This window comes from Pristis pectinata, chromosome 11 (genome assembly GCF_009764475.1).
Source record: "Pristis pectinata isolate sPriPec2 chromosome 11, sPriPec2.1.pri, whole genome shotgun sequence".
In the NCBI taxonomy this organism is placed as follows: Eukaryota; Metazoa; Chordata; class Chondrichthyes; order Rhinopristiformes; family Pristidae; genus Pristis; species Pristis pectinata.
In genome coordinates, this window is record NC_067415.1 from 61,672,529 (window position 1) to 61,695,473 (window position 22,945).

Genomic DNA, 22,945 nt, shown 5'->3' on the forward strand with positions numbered 1-22,945 from the left:
CCCCTATCACTACTGCCCTCCTCTTCTCCTCCTTTCCCTTCTGAGCAGCAAGACCAGTCCCTAGCTACTGCTGCTTGATCCCTGCAGGTCATCCCCCTCAACAGCTTCCAAAGCGGAAAACCTGTTATTGGGGGGAACAGCCTCCGGGGTCCTCTGCACTATCTGTCTGTTCCCTTTCTTTTTCTTTTTCTCTCCCCTGACAGTCACCCTTCTATCTGCTTCCTGGACCCTAGAAGTACCTGCTGTAAGGGGGGGTGACTGTCTCCCAATGCACGGTATCTACATAACTCTCTCCCTCCCTGATGCTTCACTGTATTTGAAGCTGTGACTCCAGCTCATCAATTCTGAGCCAAAGTTCCTCCAGCCCCCAGCACTTATTGCAGAAGTGGTCACCGTGCACCCCAGCAGGGTCCACTAGCTCCCACATCAAGCAGCTGCAGCACATCACCATCTCCTCCATCTGAACTATTCTTTCCCTACCTAGTTTTATCCTACTTAAAATTTATAACAATAGCAGGTAAACCTTACCTTTACTTACCAGCTACTCACCAGCCTCGCCCCTTTACCGCTGAAGCCCGTTGAGCCAAAGCCCAAACACTCTGCTCCCTGTCACTCCGCTGCCCGCTCCAAACGCTGCCCGCTGGATATGGCAGTCTTTTTAAACTGTTCACGCACTACTGACTGACATCACGCGCCTGTGCAGTTACTCTCCGCTATCCCCAAACCGTTAGGAAAAAAAATCTTATCTGTTCGGAATTCCTCGGCCGATTCCACTCGCTCGCCTCTTGCTCCTGATCGAAAACGCCAAAGACTTTCCTTCTCTTTTTAAACTGTTCGCGCACTACCAACTGACGTCATGCGCCTGCGCAATTATTCCCCACTATCCTCGAACTGTTAGGAAAAAAAACTTATCTGTTCGGAACTCCTCGGCTGATTCCACTCGCTTGCCTCTCGCTCCCGATCGAAAACACCGAAGACTTTCCTTCTCTTTTTTTGCATAAATATTTTGCATCATATTCTAAGAAATGTGCCTTTGCCAAATAGAGTTAAAGTTATTTGACCTATCATCTGCTTTTTTTTTTGCAAGACAAAATGGATCACTTCCTGAAGGCATTGAACTGATTAAAAATAACCTCACATTCAAAGGACCTATGAAGGAAAGCTATGCTGGCACGTATGTGTGTGTGGCATCCAATCAACAATGGAAGTTGTCGGCAGAGTGCGAGGTTGAGATTACTTTGGAAGAAAATCATTGTATGTATTAATATTTCACTAAGAACAATTTTATGTTGGACAGAAATGGTTCAAGTTCAAATCAGAGGCTATGAATGATCTGTTTTTATAAATCAAAATGCTTTATTTGTAGCAACATTGTAAAAAAACAAACAAAATCATGTATATGTTTGGAAAAAGGCATGTCAATACTCACAAGTTGTAGAAATGAAAGTATTAAGGTTTTACAATAGGAGGAAAATGGGTCTAGCTTGGTTGGCATGGACCAGTTGGGCCAAAAGGCCTGTTTCTGAGGTGTATAACTCTGTGAGCATTCACTTAATATATTTAATGCTGGCATAGTACACAGCTAGTACAGCTGCTGCTTCAGACCTCCAGTGACCCAGGTTCAGTCTTAACCTGCAGTGTTCTCTGAAGGGATTTGTACATTCTCCCCATGACTGCATGGGTTTGCTCCAGTTGCTCTGTTTTCCTGCCATATCCCAATGATGTGCAACTGGTAGTTAACTGTAAATGGTCCCAAGCATGTAGCTGAGTGATAAAATCTAGAGGGGTTGATGGGAATATGAGGAGAATAAAATGGGATTGATGTAAGTGGATGCTTGATGGCCAGTGTGGTCTGGTCAGGCTGAAGAGCCTGTTTCTGTGCTGTATCATTGGAGAAATAGAGTTATACAGCACAAAAACAGCCCTTCCACCCAACTTGTACCTGCTGGCTAAATTGCTTACCTGAGCTAGTCCCATTTTCATGTGCTTGGCCCATATCCCTCTAAATCTTTCCGATTCATGTATCTGTCCAAATGTCTTTTAAACATTGTAATTGCACCTACTTCTACTACTAACTCAGGCAGCTAGTTCCATGCACCCACCACCCTCTTTGTAAAAAGGTTTCCCTCAGGTTCCCTTTAAATCCGTACCCCCTCACCTGAAACCTATGCCCTTTAGTTTTAGGCTCCCCTAACCTGGGGAAAAAACTGTGACTATTCAACTTACCTGTGCTGCTCAGGATTTTATATACTTCTAAAAGTCACCCCTCAGCCTCCTATGCTCCAGAGAAAACAGCACCAGCCTCTCCTTATAACTCAAGCTCTCCAATCCTGGTAACATCCTTGTGAATCATTCCTGCACCCTTTCCAGCTTAATGACATTCTTCCTGTAGCTAGACGACCAGAACTGCACACAATACTCCAAGTGTGGTCTCACCAGTGTCTTGTACAGCTGTAACATGATGTCGCAAATCTTGCACTCAATGCCACGACCGCTGAAGCCAAATGTGCCAAATCCTGATGAAGTCCTGATGAAGGGTCTTGACCGAAATGTTGACAATTTATTTCCCTCCATAGATGCTGCCTGACCTGCTGAGTTCCTCCAGCATTTTGTGCATTGCTCCAGATTCCAGCATTTGCAGAATCTCTTGTGTGCCAAAATGCCTTCTTCATCACCCTGCCTACTTGTGTCACCACTTTCAGGGAACTATGTACTTGTACCCCGAGGTCTCTCTGTTCGATATTACTCTCCAGGGCCCTGCCATTTGCTGTGTAAGACCTAGTTTAACTTCCCAAAATGGAGCACTTCACACTTGTCAGAGTTAAGTTCAATCTGCCATTCCTTAGTCCACTTCCCCTGTTGTAATTTTAGATAACATTCTTCACTGTCCACAATACCATCAATTTTGGTGGCATCCACAAACTGACTAACCATGCCAACTACATTCTCATCCAAATTGTTAATATAGATGATAAACAACAGGGAGACCAGCACCGATCCCTGTGGCATATCTCTGGTGATCTGAAAAGCAACCCTCCACTACAACCTTCTGACTCCTAGCACCAAGCCAATTTTGTATCCACTTGGCTAGTTCTCTCTGGATCCCATGTGATCTTACCTTCCAGACCAGCCTACCATGCGGGACCTTGTCAAATGCCTTGCCAAAGTTGACTGCCTGCCCTCATCAATCTTCTTGGTCACCTCTTCAAAAATCTCAATCAAATTCATGAGATATGATTTCCCATATACAAAGCCATGATGCCCTAATCAGTACTTGCCTATCCAAATGCAGCTAGATGTTGTATCTCAGATCCTGTCCAGTAACTTTCCCACCAGTGATGGAAGGGTCATCAACCAGTAGTTCCCTGACAGGTTCTTGCAGCCCTTCTTAAACCCTCCAGTCTTCTGGTACCTGTGGCTGACGATGAAACAAAAATCTCTGCCAGGGCTCCAGCAATTTCTTTCCTTGTCTTCCACAATGTGTTAGGCTATACATGGTCAGGCCCTGTGGATTTTTCCACCTTTATGTGCTGTAAGACCACCAACACCTCCTCTTTGTAATGTGGATATGTTTCAAGACATAATATGTTTCTAGGCCTTCCATTCCAGGACTTCTGAAATGTCCTCCTTTTTCAGAAAATGGGGCTTGCCCTCCCCTCAACTATGGTTGATGGACCCTCACCCGCATCTCCTCTATTTCCCACACTTTTGCACTCAGCACACCTACCCCCAGACAGAACAGGGATAGAGATCCCTTGTTTCTTACTTTTCAACCCACCAGCCTCCACATCCAGCACAAAATTCTCCTACATTACCACCAGCTGAAACGTGATTCCTCCACCAGCCATATCTTCCCCTCCCCACCCATTTCTGCTTTCTGCAGGGACCACTCTCTATGACTCACTGGTTTGCTCATCTCTCCCAACCCATCCCTCCTCTTCCCCAGGCACTTTCCCCTCCAACTGTAGGAGATGTAATACCTATCCCTGCACCTCCTCCCTCACCAGTGTCCAGGGACCTATGCAAGTGAGGCAGACATTCACATGCTATGTTGGCACCGGAAGCGTGGTGACACTTGGGGGCTGCCCCCAGAACATTCTACGCAAAAGATGCATTTCACTGTGTTCTGATGTACGTGTGACTAATAAAGATATCTTAATCTTAATCATCAACCTTACTTATTGCATTTGGTGCTCTGGATGTGGCCTCCTCTACATTGGTGACACCAAGCACAGACCAGGCAACCACTTTGCTGAGCACCTGCACTCCATCTGCCATTGCCTCCCAGCTGCAAGTCATCTTAATTTCCGCCCCCCAGGTTTCCCAATTGGTCTGTCTCTCCTCAACCTCCTCCACTGACAGGGTGAGGCTAAACGCAGATTAGAGGAACAACACCTCATATTCTGCCTGAGTAGTCTACAACCCGACAGTATGAACACTGAATTCCTCATTTTCAGGTAACCTGCTTGCCCTCAGTCCCTTTCTATCTCCTCCCTATCTACCCAGTTCCTCCTACACACACCCAACCTCCCCCACTAGCCTCTGCTCACCCTGTTTCTTCACCCTCCTCCAACTACTCCATTTGCCCATCACCTAAACAATCTCCCCACTGGGTCTCCTCTACTACTGTTCCCAGCTGCCCACTCCAATGCCCTTATTTGGTTCCATGCTCCACCTTCCTTTCCTTTCAGATTCCATGATCTGCAGCCCCTTGTTACCTCCACCTATCACCTCCCAGCCTCCATTGCAATTTCCACTGTATCCTCCTCCCTCTGTATATCACTCCTCCTCACCTGGATCCACCTATCACTTGCCAGCTCTTGCTCCACCCCTTCCCCTCACCTCTTTATACTGGCTATCTCACTCTATTCTCAGTCCAGATGAAGGGTCTCAACCTAAAACATTGACTGTATATTCCCCCCTCCATCCAGATGCTGCCTAAACCATTGAGTTCCACCAGCATTTTGTTTTTTTTATTTCAAAACATCACTGTTTTCTTGCCCAAATTCCCTAGTTTCCATGACCTTCTCCATAATAAACACAGCTGAAAATTTTTCATTTATGACCTCACCCAGCTCCTGTGGCTCCACATATAAATGAGCACACTGATCCTTAGGAGAACCTATTCTCTCCCTTTTTATCTTTTGCTCTTAATATACTTATAGAATCTCTTGGCATTCTCCTTTACTTTCTATGCCTAAGTTATCTTATGTCCTCTTTTTGCCCTCCTGATTTCACTCTTGTGTATTTCTACATCCCTTATATTCCTCAAAAGATTTGCTGATCTGAACTGCCTATACCTGACATACTGTATGCCTCCTTTTTCCTAATCAGAGCCTCAATATCGTTCGTCAAACAGGGTTTCCTAACCTTGCCAGGCTTGCCCTCCACTCCAACAAGAACATGCTGGCACTGAGTTCTCCTGATGTCACTTTTAAAAGCTTTCTACTTGCCAGAATTCCCTTTACCTGCTAACAGACTCTCACAATCAGTCGATAAATATGACTATCACCTCATCTGTATCCTCTGGCTCCACACACAATTGGTTCTCAATGCACCTTCCTCTTTTTCTTATTGCCCTCTTGCCGTTAACGTACTTATGAAAAGCTTTGGGATTTTCCTTAAACTTACCAACCAGTAATATTTCAAACCCCTTCAATGCCCTTCTTATTTTTACCCCCTACATTTTCTACACTCCAGAAGGCCTCCCCTGTTTTCAGTTCTCTTTTCCTGTCATATCCCAGCTTTTTTTTCTCTTTATCCTGTCCTCACTATACTTTGATATCTGGAGTTCCCTAGATTTGATTTTTCTTTAACTTGTAGGGGAATACATTGGTGCTGGACAGGCCATTCAGCCCACAATGTTGTGCCGATCTTGATGCCAATTTATTCTAAATCTTCTCTTCCTGTATATCATCCATATCCATCCATTCCCCTCATATTCATGTGTCTACCTAAAAGCCTCTTAAACTCCACCAAACTGCCTGCTGATAACCCATTCCAGGCACCTACCATTCTCTAAATACCAATGAAGACTAGCATGTCATATGCCTTCTTTGACCTCTCAAACATCTTACACTTGCCCAGATTAAACTCCATTTGCCACTTCTCTGCCCATATCTGTAATTGATCTATACCCCGCTGTATATCTTGATAGCCCCTTTACACTGTCCACAGCTCCACCAATCTTGGTGTCATCCACAAACTTGCTAATCCACCCAGCTACATTTTCATCCAAGTCATTAATATATATCACAAACAAGAGGTTCCAGCACTGACACTTGCAGGACATCACTGGTCATGAACCTCCAGCCAGAATAACAGCCTTTCACCCCTACTCTCTGTCTTCTATAGCCAGCTCTGAATCCAAACTTGCAATTCACCCTGGATCCCATGCATCAACCTACCATAAGGGACCTTATCAAATGCCTTACTAAAGTCCATGTGGATAATGTCCACTGCCTTACCCTCATCAAGCACTTTTGTCACCTCCTCAAAAAACTTAATCAAGTTTGTAAGGCATGAGCTGCCCCGCAAAAAGCTATGTTGACTGTCCGTAAGCAGGCCATGCCTTTCCAAAGGTGGATAAATCCTATCCCTCAGTATCATCTCCAATAGCTTCCCTACCACTGACTTGAAGCTCACTGGCCTATAGGGATTATCCCTATTTCCCTTCTTGAGCAAAGACACAACATTTGCTACTCTCCAGTCCTCTGGGACCTCACATAGTTTCCACTTGTTGGTTGCAGAATTACCTGCAGATAACTGCTCCCAGTGTACTTTGGCCAGGTTTAAATTAGTTTTAAATTAGATTTCCCGCAATCCAGAGCATCTTTGTCCCTTTGCATAATTACCTTCAAACTTTCAGAGTTATTTGTCACTGTCTCTGAAATGCTTTCCCATTGACACTCCAACCACTTGCTTAACAACATTCTCTAAGATTAAGTCTAGTACTGTCCTTCTCTGGTAAGGTTGTCTACATGTTGGCTCAAAAAGTTCCTGTGATGCATTCCACCTTTCACGCCTTTCACACTAAAATGGTCCCAGTTAACTTTGAGGAAATTGAATCCCCTACTACTGTAACCTTAATACTCTTGCATCTCTCTGTTATTTGTCTACAATTCATGTGAATATAGGAGGTATGATTAGTAAGTTTGTGGATAACATGAAAGTTGGTGATGTTGTGGAGAGTGAGAAAGGTTGCCTAAGGCCACAACCAGATATAGATCAGATGGAAAGTTGGGCAGAGCACTGGCAGATGGAATTTAATCCCTACAAATATAATGTGATGCATTTTGGGAAGTCAAAAAGGGTACAGTAACTGGGAGGGTGCTATAGAATGTTAAGGGACCTTAATGTTCAAGTCTATAGCTCCCTGAAAGTGGCAACACAGGAATGTAGGCTGGTGAAGAAGGCATATAGTATGCTTACTTTCATAGGGGCATAGAATATAGAACTTGAGACGTTACAACTTTAAAAAAAACTCTGGTTAGACAACATTTCGAGTATTATGTGCAGTTTTGGTCGGCATACTATAAGAAGGATAAGTTTGCACTCGAGAGAGTGCAGTGGAGATTTGCCAGGATGTTGCCTGGATTGAAAGTCATTAGTTATGGTAAGAGATTGGATAGACTTTTTTTTTCCCATGGAGTGAAGGAGGCTGATGGCTGACCTGATAAAGGTATATAAAATTATAAGAGGCATGGACAGGGTAGAAAGTCAGAATCTTTTTCTTATGGTGGGGTATCAAAAACAAGAGGACATAGATTTAAAATGAGAGGAAGGAGATTTAAAAAGGATTTGAGGGGTAGGTTTTATCCCCAGAATGAAACTTTGAATGAATCTCTGAAACTTGCTGTCGGAGGATGTGGTTACATCAGATACCATCATATGTTTAAGAGCTATTTAGAGAGGCACTTGATAGAGGGATACAGAACTAATGCGGACAAATAGTGTAGATGGGCATAAAAGTTGGCATGAACCTGGTGGGCCACAGGGCCCAATTCTGTGCTGTGCAACTCTATAGCTCTATATAGAAGATAGAACATTACAGCACAGGAAAGGCCCTTTGGCCCACAAGATTGTGTCAAACTAATTAAACTAGTAACTAAATGTCCAATTAAACTAATCCCTTCTGCCTGCCCATATGTCCATATCCTTCCATTCTCTGCACATTCATGTGCCCAACTAAGAGCCTCTTAAATGCCTCTAGCGTATTTGCTTCCACTACCACCTCTGGCAGCCCATTCCAGGCACCCACTACTCTGTGTTTAAAAAAAATCTTGCCTGGCACATCCCCTTTGAATTGCTCCTTTATCTCCTGCTGTCTGTTCAGAGGCCTGGAGTATCTCCCCAGCAAAGTGATTGCCTCCTTGTTTTTCCTAAGCTCTACCCATATGGCCTAATTTCAAGAGCCTCTAGGATATCTTCCTTTATTAATGCACAGATGTAAGAGACCAGATAAATTCTCAGTCTTGCCTCCTTTCAATCACATCTCTGTGATGGCATCAATAGCATATTTCCATGTGCTGATCAATGCTCTGTATAGGGACATGGACATTTTGTAGGCAGAAGGGATTAGTTTAGTTGAGCGTTTAATTACTAGTTTACAACATCATGGGCCGATGGGCCTGTTCCTGTGCTGTACTGTCTATGTTCTATGTTTTTATTGCCTTACTAGTTAGACTTCTTGCATTAAAATAATCACAATTTAGCCTTGCATTCATCCAATATATCACACCCTTGTTTGTTCTACCCACTGGACTGACTTTAATTTCCCTTAAGTATTTGACTGAACCTTCCCTTACCCTTCCCCCAACTGTACATCGACCCTGTGCTCCAACTAGTTCAAACTCTCTCCAACATCAGAAGCAAACCTTCTCCCAAGGTTATTAGTCCTGTTTCAGTTTTCTGCAAGCTGTCCTGCTTGCACAGGTCCTGCCTTCCCTAGAGGTTGTCCCATTGATCCAGAATGCTAAAGCCTACTCTCCCACTTTCCTTCATTTGTTACGGGTTTCCTTGTGGACCAGATGAGGTTGGAATATATTTGTTAATTTACAGGATGTAGATATCACCGGCAGGACCAGCATTTATTGCCCACCCTTTATTGCCCACCTTGAACAGCTGGAGTCTTTCTGAAGTTAATTTCAAAATGAGGTTGAGTTAGGAGTTCCAGGATTTGGATCTAGTGATGATGAAGGAATGGCAATATATTGCCAAGTCAGATGGTATGTGACTTGGAGAGGAATCTGCAAGTATTTCCTTCAGTCTGCTGTCCTTGTCCTTTTCAGGGGTAGAAGTCTTGGTTTTGGAAGGTGATGTATGCAAGTATGCAAGTATCAGCCTATGCAAGTAACTGCACTACATTTTTGTAAGTGTTTAGTGATGGAGAGAATGAATGATGATGGATAGTTTTCATGGAGTCATTGATGCAGACAGCACAGTAATAGGAGCTCCAGCCCAACACATCCATGCCATCCATCCTATCAATCAACTGACCCATCTCTACTAATCCCATTTATCACCATTTGGTCTGTAGCCTTCCACGCCTTTGTGATTCAAATGTTCATACAGATACTTTCTGAATGTTGTGAACATCATCCTCCCTTTTTATTGTTTATGCCTTACCCTTTTAGAAATCCCAAAATGCATCACCTCACACTTACTGGGGTTAAATTCCATCTGCCATTTCTCCACCCAATTTACCAGCTGATCACTATCACTCTGTAACTTAAAACTATCTTCCTCATTATTAACAACATTTTCAGTTTTATGATTAGCATGTTTGCAGTTGTTATCTACAAGCATATTTATTATACCTCGTACATTACTGATTTGGATATGAATATAGATGATAAGCAACAAGAGTCCCAGCAGTCATACCAAATGTACACAACTGATCACAGAATTTCAGTCACCAAAGCAACCCTACACCAATGTGCTCAGTCGCTTATTACCAAGCCAACTCTGGATCCAACTTTCCTACTTGCCTTGGATTCTATGGGTTCCAATCTTTTTGACCAGTTTCCCATTAGGACCAGCTACCACATCCTCCTTTTTTATTGTTACCATGTTATAGAATATCCTGGACCCCTTCTCTGAAATCTGCAATCAGAATGGTTTTCTCCTTAGTGATGAAAACTGTTCATTTAGGCCCAGACCCTTATTCTCTGGCTCCAGGCACAAATTGCTCCCTTGGTCCCTAACAGGCCCTACTTTTCCCTTGGTTGCACTCTTTCTCTTAATATACATAAAATTCCATAGAATTTTCCTTAATCTTGTCTACCAGTGATATCCACGGCCCTTTATTACCCTCCAAGTTGGCTTTGTAATCGCCCCCCTACATATTCGATACTCCTGATAAGGCCTCCCCTGTTTTCAGTACTCTGTATCTGCCAAATGCTTCCTTTTGTTCATTTATCAATTCCTTGATATCCCTTGACATTTATGATTCGCTGGACTTGCCTTCCTTACCTTTCACCTGAGCACATCACCATTTCACTTCTAAAAGACTCCTGAAAAGGTTCCCACTTGTTGGATACGGATTTACCAGCAAGTAGTTAACCCCAGTCTACCTTTGCCAGATTCTGTCTTATGATATTGAAATTGGCCTTGTCCCAATTCAAGACTTTAATTTCTAGACCACCTCTATCCCTTTCAATTACGACCTTGAAATTTTACAAAGTTATGATCACTATCCCCAAAATGCTCACCCACAGGAACCAACTATTTGCTTGGCTTCATTCCCTATTATTAGGCTCTTCTCTGGTAGGACTATCTACATATTGACTCTAAAAGCTCTCCTGGATACACTTTAAAAATGCTGACACCTCTAGGCTTTTCACACAATGGCAATCCCAGTTAATATTGGTGAAGTTGAAATCCCCTACTTCTATAATCCAATTGCTCTTGCATCTCTCTGTGATTTGCCTACATATATTTTCTTATGTTTCTCCTACTGACTGTTGGGAACCCTGCAGTACATCTACAGCAAAGTGATTGCCCTTTTTTAGTTTGACCCATGTTCTATGTTCTATATCCTCATTAGAAGAGTCTTCCAGCCCATCTTCCTTCATAATTGGAGTAATATTGCAATGCCTTCTCTTCTTATATTTCCTCCTCTTTCACACCTGAAGTTTCTATACCCTGGAATATTGAGTTGTCAGTTCTGCTCCTCTTTCAACTACTTCTTTGTCATTGCAATAATATCATGTGCTGATCAATGCTTTAAGTTCACATGCCTTAAGTATGATTTCTGCATTTGATCTGACAAAGAGGTTTTAATGCTTGTCTTACTATAAAAAGAATTAGCAATTAATCACAATGAATAAATGAAGAGCTGTTGTTGAAGAATTTAATGATTATAATTTATCTTTTCAGGGTTTCCTACAAGAGCTGTATTGATAGCATTATGTATGCTCTTCGCAGGAAGTGCCTGCTTTTGCTGTATTTTGAGGTGGTAAGTAGGAAAATCCAGGTATATAAAACAGATGGCAACCCAAAATTATTCAAACAAAAATTATTTTTCAAAAATCCTTTCTTTCAAAATATTCCTCTTAAATCCAAGACCGACTACAAGACTGCAAGCTCTAACTTGCAATCCTGTGCAGTTCCCATAAGCACCTCAGGTTAAAAGTTCATTTGTACTAGGATGTGGGTGATGGATAAACCAGTCATTGGTGTGTGCAATCTCTGTTGTGTCCCAGACCAATGACTAGTTTAGTTGTGACACTTTGCAGCAAAATTCTGCAGTATTCTAAGGTAATGCTACTGAATGGCATTATGGACTTTCCTGTATGTGCTGTACCATTGTGAGCACATGAAAGAAAATAGAGCCTAGGGCTGGGCCTAGAAGAGAGTGGATTGGGGTTCAGGGGTCAGGGGTTAAACATTCATTATAGGGTCTTAAATATTCAACAAAGTTCGTTTGCAGATAAGCATGAGAAACAAAGAGCTCCAAACAAGGGCTTACCTTGGATTGCCTTGCTAGAAGTTTCTATAAACTTTGTTGCAGCCCAGAGAGCAGTTGGTCACATTTTACAGATTTAATCAAGTAATTGGTTTGTGTGCATTTTGCATTGAGTTTGTAAATTGTTGAAGTATTCATTTCTGGACTAAATGATATTATCTTATCATGGTTCAGAAACATTTTTGATCTCATATGGTACAGTGATGCAATCTATGATGAGGGCAGTAGATTATTAGTAAAGACAGCAGAGATCCATTATTTTGTCTGAATCCCTCATTCAATCAGCATAACCTTAAGTTTAAGGCAGTGATATATGGAATTGGCAATGGGGAGCTAGATGAACTTAGCAGATTTACCTTATTAAAATTATTCATTGAGACAAAGACTTATAATTGTTGACCATATATACATAACTTCTGCTTTAAAAATTAATAGCCCAGACATTCATTCGTGCTGGAAAATGTGTGACAAATACAAAGTGAGAGTCATAGAGGGTAGTGTCATCAAGTAATACAGCATGGAAACACATTCCTCGGCCCAACTTGTCTATGCCAACCAAGATGCCCAGCTAAGCTAGTTACATTTGCCCACGTTTGGCCTATATCAGTCTGAAGAGGGAGCCATGGCAGATTGATTAGTTGCTGCTCCCACATGAAGTTTGAATGTGCATCTTCAAGCATGTGATTGCAGCAATGCATTGATGCTTAGTGCTTTGGCACTTACTCACAGATGTAAGTTCGGGTGTATTCGCCCTCACTTAATCTAGCCTGCACTGATTAAAGTCACACCTGCACCTCTTATAGGGAGAGAGCTCCTCAGTCCCTACCTATCCAAGTTATTGCATAGCTCTGGCAAATTTTACTGAAGCCTTAGAAAATGAGAGTGGTAACATTAATTCACAGACCCTGATGGCTTAGTTGAAATAGAGGGAGGGCCTCTGCACTTAGTGGCCACACATCCTTTAGATTTATGGCAGTTGTAGGAGATGGCCAGGGAGGTTAATGGCAGAAACAATGCCAGAAAGACCAAGATAAAACTGAGAATAAAGTTTAACAACCTCTCATGCTGCTCAGTGAACATACAGACAAATCCAATCTCCCAACAACTTCACTACACTTTATTCTGTATCATGCTTTCTAAAAGTTATTTATGCAGGGATTACTCAGCAAGGTCAGCATTTTATATTTCCTAATTATACCTTCTTGAGCATCTGCAGTTCTTGTGATGAAGTTCCGCTCAAAGTGTTGTTTGTTAGGAAGTTTCAGAATCAGGACCCAGCAATGATGAAGGAATCGCAGTAGATTCTTTGGATGGAAGATCCCATCCAAGTTCAGTTGGATGGAAGATCCCATCCAAGTTCAGTTGGATGGAAGATCCCATCCAAGTTCAGTTGGATGGGACCTTCCAGGCAGTGACATTTTTATGAGCCTGCTGCCCTAGGTGGTAGATGTTGTGGGCTTGAGAAGAGCTGTCGAAGACACCTTGGCAAATTGTGCAGTGTATCCTAAGAATGATGTACACTGCAATCAGTGGTGATTTGGGTGCCAATCAAAGGAATCCTTTGCCTTGGATAGTGTTGAGCTTCCTGAGAGTTTTGGGAGTTGCACTCATGTAAGGAACAACTTGTGTGTTTTGAAGATGGTGGAAAGTCTTTCAGGACTCTCTTCCACTTGGAATAGAAACCCATTGTGAAGCCGTAAAAACAACAATGAGCTGCAGATTGGAACATAGGGCAGGTATCTGCAACTGTCACCTGAGATGATCCAGGGACTTTCAGGATGACTGATCGTCACCTCCAAAGGAGAGTGAGTCATCTTGAAGCTTGCCGAAGAATCTCTGTTATTACGTATTTTTAAATTTATTGTCTCCAGATGGATTGTTTTTTCTAACTGGTGGGAGATTTGTTCCATATGACTCTTGTGTGTTGGTCTTTTGGGCCAATCCCCTTCTCCTACTCTATCTTTAGCCACTTCTGGCAAAGAAGGCCTTGCCTTTAGTCCTGGTCATGTTATAGGTCCAGCAAAGCTACAATTAAAGCCTTTGTTTTTTAGGAATAAAAGAACAACCTCAACTCAGCTAAGTTGCAAAAATAATTTCAGTATCAATCTTCAGACTAGATGAGCATAAGTAGCTCTTATCTATCTCAAACCTCAGCAAGGCTGTTTGTAGTGGATCTCTTTAAATAATGCAAATAGTATGTAAGGTCTTCTGATACTCTGACTTTTTTCATCCAATGTGCAATTCATACAGCGCCTTATGTATATAGGCACAGCTTAATATACCTGAGCAGACGTTGTGGAATGTTGCTAGAAGACTGGTACCACCACTGCCTATTCTGCATTCTTCTGTTTTGGGTATCCAATTTCGTGCTTCAATCTGATAAGTAGTGCTATGTCCATTCTAATGTGGTCACGAATTGTAACCAATAGTGTCACAGTCCAGTTTCTATCCTGATACTCATTAATTGTGATATTTGAAATAAAATTGCTGATAAAATGTACTAAAATATTGAAACACTGTTTTTCAGGCATAGAAGAAAGCAACTGGTAGTTATTCCCCAGGTGAGAACATATAATCCTTTATTCACAGCTATTTGATGGTTATTTTTGTTGCAGAACTCCCATAGCTTTTCTTTAACTCCCATAGTTTATCATTAGGATCTCACTCAGAAAATTTCTCCCTTGCTAAAATTTTGAGAAGTTACTTCTTTGATCTGCCTGCTGAAAATTAGGTATTGGGTCGGCATGCACGCAGATGGAGGCCTTTCAGCCCATTGTGTCCACGTCAGCCAAAACGGAACTTCAGGTCCACTTCCCAGCATTATATGGTCATTTGGGTGCTACATCAAAGGTTACTGCCAATTTTCTACCAATCCCAAAATGTCACTACCTACCTGGAGATTTGGCATAAGTAGGTATTTTTCTGGTTGGCAAGATATAATGAGTAGTATGCCAGAGGGATTGGTGTTAGGACCTGAGGTTTTTACAATTTAGATAAATTACTTGCATGAAAACACTGGAGATATTGTTACTAAATTTGCTGATGACACAAAGGTAGGTCAGAATGTGAGTTGTGAAGGACGTAAGTTGATAGGAAAAATTGATAAGGACAAATTGATAGAGATAATTTAATTGGGGGAGTAAAGATCTGGCAAATGGAGTATTGTGTGGGAAAATCTGAAATTGACCATTTTGGCCACAAAATTTCAAAGAGGTACCGCCCCCTGAGTGAAGCGATTTCTCCTCATCTCAGTCCTAATCAATTTACACCTTATTCTGAACCAATATTTTACTTCCAGGATGGTTAATGGTACTAAACTAGCTTGGATCATGAGACAGAGCAGGATGTACAGAGATTTCACAGGGAAATGTGGCTGAGTGAGTGACAAGAATAGCTAGGGGAAATGCCTCAATGCATCCAAGCAAGAAATGTAGATGCTAGAATCTGGAGCAAAAAGGAAACTGCTGGAGAAATTCTGCAAGTTGAGCAGCATCTGTGGTGGTAAAGGAGTTGTTGATGTTTTGGGTCAATAACCTGCATCAGGACTGAGAGTGGAGAGGGAAGGTAGCCAGTATAAAGAAGAGAAAGGGTGGGGTGAGACAGGGGCCGGAAGGTGATAGGTGGACAAGGAAGGGTGAAGTATGACTGGCAGAGGAGCCAGCTTGGGGAGAATGAGGGATGGAGTTGGGAGACAGTGGCAGGTGAGTGGGAGGTGGAAGCAGACATAGAAAAAAAGGTTAAAGAAAAAGGTAGATGGACCCAGGTGAGGGGAGAGTTAAGGTGAAGACAGATAGAAGGTGATAAGATGTGTCACAAAGGCTACATATGCTGCTCTGATGAGGAAGGAAGGTGATAATGGGAACCAATAAGGGAGAGATGAAGGACGGACAGAACCAGATGGGGGAGGAGATATGGTGGTGAAATGTGTGGGTAGTAGGTAGATGGAACTAGGAGGGGAAGGTGGATAAAAAAATGGGTGAAGGGTGGGGCTGAAGAGAGATTATGGGAAAGGGAACAAAAATGACAGGACTGGAGGTGAATTGGAAGGAGAGAGAGAGGGAACACAAGAGATGAGGGTTACCTGAAAATGGAAAATTCAATGTTCATACTGTTGGGTTGTAAACTACCCAGGCAGAATACGAAATCCGCCTGGTAAACTACCCAGGTGGAATTCTTCGAGTTTATGTTGCGCCTCACCCAGGTGGTGAAGAAGGCTGAGAATGGACAGTCAGTGTGGGAATGGGAAGGGGAGTTGAAGTGGCATGCAAATGAGAGCCAAGGATGCCCATTATAGACAGAGTGCAAATACTTTGCAAACTGGTCGCCAGTCTACCAAGTGCAGGCCAGATGACTGGTTGGATATTCTTATCACTTACTCAGCCATTTTTCAGTATGAAATCTTTGAATCCTGCTCTGTCTCACAATACAACTTAGTTGAGTATCATTAACAATCTTGGAAATGTGACATTTGGTCCCTCCAGCCAAATTGTTGATGTAGATCATGAATAGTTAAGGCCTAAGCACTGATTTCTGCAGCACCCCACTATTCATTATCTGCCAACCTGAGAAGGATCCATTCATTCCCTCACTTTGCTTTTTGTCCAAAAACCTTCAAATACACCATATCCACTGGGAACCATTTTATTTATTTTACTTATCACGTTCTCAAGAATTCCAGCAGATTAGTCAAACATGATTTCCTTTATTCATCCATGTTGACTCTGTTCAGTCCTATTATTCTTTTCAAGGCATTCTGTCGTTTTATCCTTTGTTACATATTCCATAATTTTCACTACTTCTGACTTCAGGTTAACAGGCCAAGAATTCCCTGTTATTACTTACTCTCCTTACTTTAATACTGGATCACATTTGCACTCCTCCAAGTCAGAGTAACAGATCAAGAAACTACAAAGTAAATGCTTCATAGAGTCATAGAGTACTACAACACAGAAACAGGTCCTTTGGCACATCTAGTCCATGCTGACCTGATCATCTGCCTAGTCCTATCTACCTGCACCCAGACCATATCCCTCCAAACCCCTCCCATCCACATACCTATCCAAACTTCTCTTAAATGTTACAATTGAACCTGCATCTACCACTTACACTGGCAGCTCATTCCATACTCACACTGCCCTCTGAGTGAAGAAGTTCCCTTCAGATTCCCCTTATATATTTCACCTTTCACCTTAAACCTATAACCTCTAGTTTCAGTCTCACCCAACCTGAGGGGAAAAAGCCTGCATGCATTCACCCTCATAATTTTGTATACCTCCATAAGATCTCCCCTCATTCTCCTGCACTCCAGGCAATAAAGTCCTAACCTATTCAACCTTTCCCTATAACTCAGGTCCTCAAGTCCCACCAACATCCTTGTAAATTTTCTCAGCACTCTTTCAAGCTCATTGCTATCTTTCCTGCAGATAGATGACCAAAACTGCACACAATAAGTTAGGCCTCACCAACGTCTTGTACAACTTCAACAAAACATCCCAACTCCTGTATTCAATGCCCTGATTTATGAAGGCCAACGTGCCAAAAGCTCTCTTTACGATCCTATTTACCTATGATACCACTTTCAAAGAATTATGGATCTGTATTCCCAGTTTCCTTTGTTCTACCGCACACCTCAGAGCCTTACCATTCACTGTGTAAGTCTTACCCTGGTTTGTCTTCCCAAAGTGCAACACCTCACACTTGTCTGCATTAAATTCTATCTGCCATTTTTCAGCTCATTTTCCTAGCTTGTCAAGATCACATTGTAAGCTTTGATAGCCTTCCTTGCTGTCCACTATGCCCCCAAACTTGGTGTCATCCAAAAATTTGCTGATCCAGTTTACCACCTTATCATCTAAATCATTAATATAGATGATAAACAACAACAGACCCAGCAGCAGTCCCTGTGGCACACCACTAGTCACAGGCCTCCAGTCAGAGAGACAACTATCTACTACCCCTCTCTGGCTTCTCCTGCTGAGAAAATGCTGAATCCAATTAACTACTTCATCCTGAATGCCAAGTGACTTAACCTTCTGGATCAGACTTTGTCAAAGACCTTGCTAAAATTCATGTAGACAATGTCCACTGCCTTTTCTTCATCAACCTTCTTGGTAACCTCCTTGAAAATCTCTATAAGATTGGTTAGACATGACCTACCACGCACAAAGCCATGTTGACTATCCCTAATCAGGCCCTGTCTATACAAATACTTATATATCCTGTCGCTTAGAATACCTTCCAATAATTTACCCATGACTGATGTCAGGCACACCGACCTATAATTTCCCGACTTAATCTTAGAGTCTTTCTTGAACAACGGTACAACATTAGCTATCCTCCAGTCCTCCTGCACCTCACCTGTGGTTAAGGATATTTTAAATATCTCTGCCAGGGCCCCTGAAATTTCTGAACTAGACTCCCACAAGGTCCAAGGGGACACCTCATCAGGCCCCGGGGATTTATCCACCTTAATTCACTGCCAGACTGCCAGCATCTCCTCTTCTGTAATCTGGATACGGTCCATGACCTCACTACTCTTTTGTCTTAGTTCTATAGTCTCTGTCTGTCTCCAGAGTAAATATGGATGCAAAAAATTCATTTAAGATCTCCCTCATCTCTTTTGGCTCCATGCATAGATGACCAAGCTGGTCTTCAAGAGGACCAATTTTGTCCTCTACTACCCTTTTGCTCTTAATATAGCTATAGAAACTCCTGGGATTCTCTTTCACCTTGTCTGCCAGAGCAACCTCTTGTCCTCTTTTTGCCTTCCTGATTTCTCTCTTGTGTTCTCTTGCATTTCTTATACTCCTCAAGCACCTCATTTGATCCCTAACTGCCTATACCTGATATGCACCACCTTCTTTTTGTTTACCAGGCCCTCAATATCCCTTGATAACCAAGGTTCCCTAAACCTGTTAGCCTTGCCTTTTATTCTAACAGGAACATACAGATTCTGTACTTTCAGTGTTTCACATTTGAAAGCTTCCCACGTACCAAGCATCTCTTTGCCAGAAAACAGCCTATCCCAATCCATGCCTGCCAGATTCCTTCTGATATCATCAAAATTGGCCTTACTTCAATTTAGAATCTCAACCTGAGGACCAGTCCTATCCTCCTTCATGATTATCTTGAAATTAATAGAATTATGATCACTAGATCTGAAGTATTCTGTCACCTACCCTGTCTCATTCCCAAAGAGGAGATCCAGTATCGCACTCTCTCTGGTTGGGGCATCTACATATTGATTAAGGAAACTTTCCTGAACACATTTGATAAACTTTATCCCATCCAATTCCTTTACAGTATGGGAGTCCCAGTTAATATGTGGAAAGTTAAAATCACCTACTATCACAACCTTATATTTCTTCCAGCTCTCTGCTATCTCTCTATAAATTTGTTCCTCTACATCCTGCTGACTATTGGCAGGCCTATAATATAGTCCAATTAACATAGTCATCCCTTTTTTATTCTCAGTTCCATCCATATTGCCTCAGTGGACAAGCCCTCCAGTATGTCCTCTCTGAGCACTGCTGTGACATTTTCCCTAATGAGTAATGCCACCCCTCCCCCTCCAATACCTCCATCTCCATCATGTCTAAAACATCAGAACCCCAGAACATTGAGCTGCCAGTCCTGCCCCTCCTGCAACCAAGTCTCACTAATGGCTACAACATCATAATTCCATGTGCTGATCCATGCTCTAAGTTCATCAGCCTTTCCTACAATATTTCTTGCACTGAAGTAGACATATCTCAGAACATTAGTTGCACCATCTTTGCTTGTAGGTTTAACATTTGCTTTCCCCACAGCTACTTTACTTGCAGCCCTACCTCTCTGGTTCCCACCCCCCCCGCAACGCTATTTTAAACCCCCACCAAGCAGCACTAGCAAACCTTCCCACAAGGACATTCGTCCCCCTCCAGTTCAGTTGCAAACTGTCCCATTTGTACAGGTCCCACCTGCCCTGGAAGAGAGCCCAATGATCCAAAAATCTGAAGCTCTCTGCCCTGCACCATCTCCTTAGCCACGTGTTAAACTGCCCTATCTTCCTATTTCTTGCCTCACTAGCATGTGGCACAGGTTACAATTCAGTTATATAGGGCATTGGTAAGACCAGATCCAGAGTACTGTATACATTTTTGGTCCTGTTATTTAAGGAAAGATGTATTGGTTTGACAGGATAGACTTGTTTCTGCTGGGGTTTAGAAGCATGAGAGAGGATTTCATTGAAACACTTGAGACTCTGAGGGGCCTTCCCAGGGGAGATGTGGAGAGATGTTTCCTCTTGTGGAAGAATGTACAAACAAGGATCAGTGTTTGAAAAAAGGAGTTGACCATTCAAGAGGTGATTTTTTTTAATTATTTCCCTGAGGGTCATGATTCTTTGGAGCTTTCTTCCTGAGAAGGGAGTGGAGGCAGAGTCCTTTAATATTCTTAAAGGAAAGAGAGGCAGTTACTTGTTAAGCACAAAGGTAAAAGGTTACAATCAGATCAGCCATGATCTTGTTAAATGATGACACAAGCTTGAGGTGCTGGGTGGCCTGCTCCTTTTCTTTGTTCAGATGTGTGTTTTAAATGTGGTGAGCATTTATGCTTGTACCACTTCAAAGATTCAGTTCCGGACACCCGCTGAGTGGAAAAAAATCAAGAACTTCTTTATCATCCTTTGACCTCCCAATTTTATACATTTCAATCAAATCTATTGTAAATGCCTGTTTCAAGGAAAACAACCCCAGTCTCTTTTTATAATCACTATTCTCCACCTATGACAGCATCCTCAAGTCTCCTCTGTACCCTCTCCAGTGCTATCACATTCTCCTTGTGTTGTGGTGTCAAACCTTCACACAGTACTCCGTCTTGGCATAGCTAATGTCCTATACAGTTCTGACATGATCTTCCTGCTCTTAAGTTTTATGCCTTGACTAATAAATGCAAATATCCATTTGATTTCTCAACCACCTTCACCTTATCGGACCTTATAGGACCCTGGTCAGACCCTACTTGGAGTACTGTGCTCAGTTCTGGTCACCTCACTACAGGAAGGATGTGGAAGCCATAGAAAGGGTGCAGAGGAGATTTACAAGGATACTGCCTGGAATGCGGAGCATGCCTTATGAAAGCAGGTTGAGGGAACTTGGCCTTTCCTCCTTGGAGCGACGGAGGATGAGGGGGGACCTGATATATATATAAGATAATGAGAGGCATTGATTGGGTAGATAGCTTTTCCTCAGGGCTGAAATGGTGGCCACAAGAGGACATAGGTTTAAGGTGCTGGGGAGTAGGTATAGAGGGGATGTCAGGGGTAAGTTTTTTACTCAGAGAGTGGTGAGTGTGTGGAATGGGCTGCCGGCCACGGTGGTGGAAGCGGATACGATAGGGTCTTTTAAGAGACTTTTGGATAGGTACATGGAGCTGAGAAAAATAGAGGGCTATGGGTAAGCCTAGTAATTTCTAAAGTAGGGACATGTTCGGCACAGCTTTGTGGGCTGAAGGGCCTGAATTGTGCTGTAGGTTTTCTATGTTTTCTATGTTTATCTCACTGCCCTGTTACCTTCAGGGATCTCTGGACATGAACGCTAAGATTCTTTATATTCCTCTAAACCTTTTACTGTTCTCTCATTTATCATGATTCCCCTTCCTCATTTGCCATCCTCATGTCCATCATTTTACACTTTTACAGACTGAATGCCAGTTGGAACTTAAACAGTCCAGTGAAGTCTTCCTATAGACTGGAACTTCTTTGTTATCAATCACATTGCCAAACCATGGACAAAATATATATCAGTACAGCACAGGAACAGGCCTTTCGGCCTACAATGTCTTTGCCGACCATGATGCAAATCCAAACTAATCCATGCTTGCACATGGTCCATATACCTCTACTCCCTGCTTGTTCATGTGCCTGTCGAAATGCCTCTTAAACATTGTTATTGTTTTTTGCTTCCCCTGGCAGCACGTTCCAGGAACCTACCACTCCCTGTGTAAAAAAAAACCTTCCTCATAAATCTCCTCTAAACTTTCCCCCTCTCACCTTGAAGCTGTATGCTCTAATATTTGACATTTCCACCCTAGGAGAAAAAGTTTCTGACTTTCTACCTAACTATGCCTCTCATAATATATATTTCTATCAGGTTGTTACTCAGCCTCCAATGTTCCACAGAAAAAAATGACAGTTTGTCCAACCTCACCTTCTAGCCAAAACTCTCAAATCCATACAACATCCTGGTGAACCTCTCTAAAGCATCCCCATCCTTCCTGTAACACAGCAACCAGAACTTATACGCAATACTCCAACTGTGGCCGAACCAGGGTTTATACAGCTGCTACATGACTTCCACACAATGCCCCAATTGATGAAGGCAAGCCTTCTTTACCACATACCTACTTGTGTTGCCACTTTCAGGGAGCCATGGACATTATAAAAAATCTTTTTATAATTGGTTATGTTGCTGTTTAGATTTTTAAAAATAAAATACTTCACATATTTCACAAAACTGGAAATGGTGTTAAAATTATTAGGAGAATTGCAAATGAAGGCTGCTGAGAACATATCCTATGCAATCTGTTGGTATATATGGTAAGATTTATTGCTGACCTGACTAGCCAGTGTAAGAGTGGCCAGTGAAAGAGTGAGGAGCTGAGGCTTTGGCTCAAGAGACTTCGGTGAGGATGTACAAGTGAGGAGCAGGTAAGATCAGGTAAAGATTTTGTTTTCCTGTTCATCCTTAGCACTTGACTCAGTGCAGGCAGGATGGCAGTTAGGGCAGTGGAATGCTCCTCGCTCAAGACATGGAAAGTCAAGGAACCTCACAACCTCCCTTTTTCTATGTTTCTATAAGCCTAGTAATTTATAGGGTAGGGACATGTTCGGCACAGATTTGTGGGCCGAAGGGCCTGAATTGTGCTGTAGTTTTTCTATGTTTCTATCTGTGGGAAGTGCACTCAGCTGCAGCTCCTGCCAAACTTGGTCATGGAACT

At 42.5% G+C, this 22,945-nt stretch overlaps 1 protein-coding gene across 1 annotated transcript in view; it reads left to right on the top strand.

Annotated features, from left to right (window-relative positions):
- LOC127575811 (uncharacterized) overlaps positions 1 to 22,945 on the top strand; it is a 50,600-nt gene that overhangs the window by 18,671 nt on the left and 8,984 nt on the right. The window contains exons 4-6 of the mRNA XM_052025934.1: positions 1,088 to 1,254; positions 11,380 to 11,458; positions 14,496 to 14,529. Of these exons, the coding sequence (XP_051881894.1) occupies positions 1,088 to 1,254; positions 11,380 to 11,458; positions 14,496 to 14,529 (280 nt within the window). The remainder of the gene's footprint in view (positions 1 to 1,087; positions 1,255 to 11,379; positions 11,459 to 14,495; positions 14,530 to 22,945) is intronic.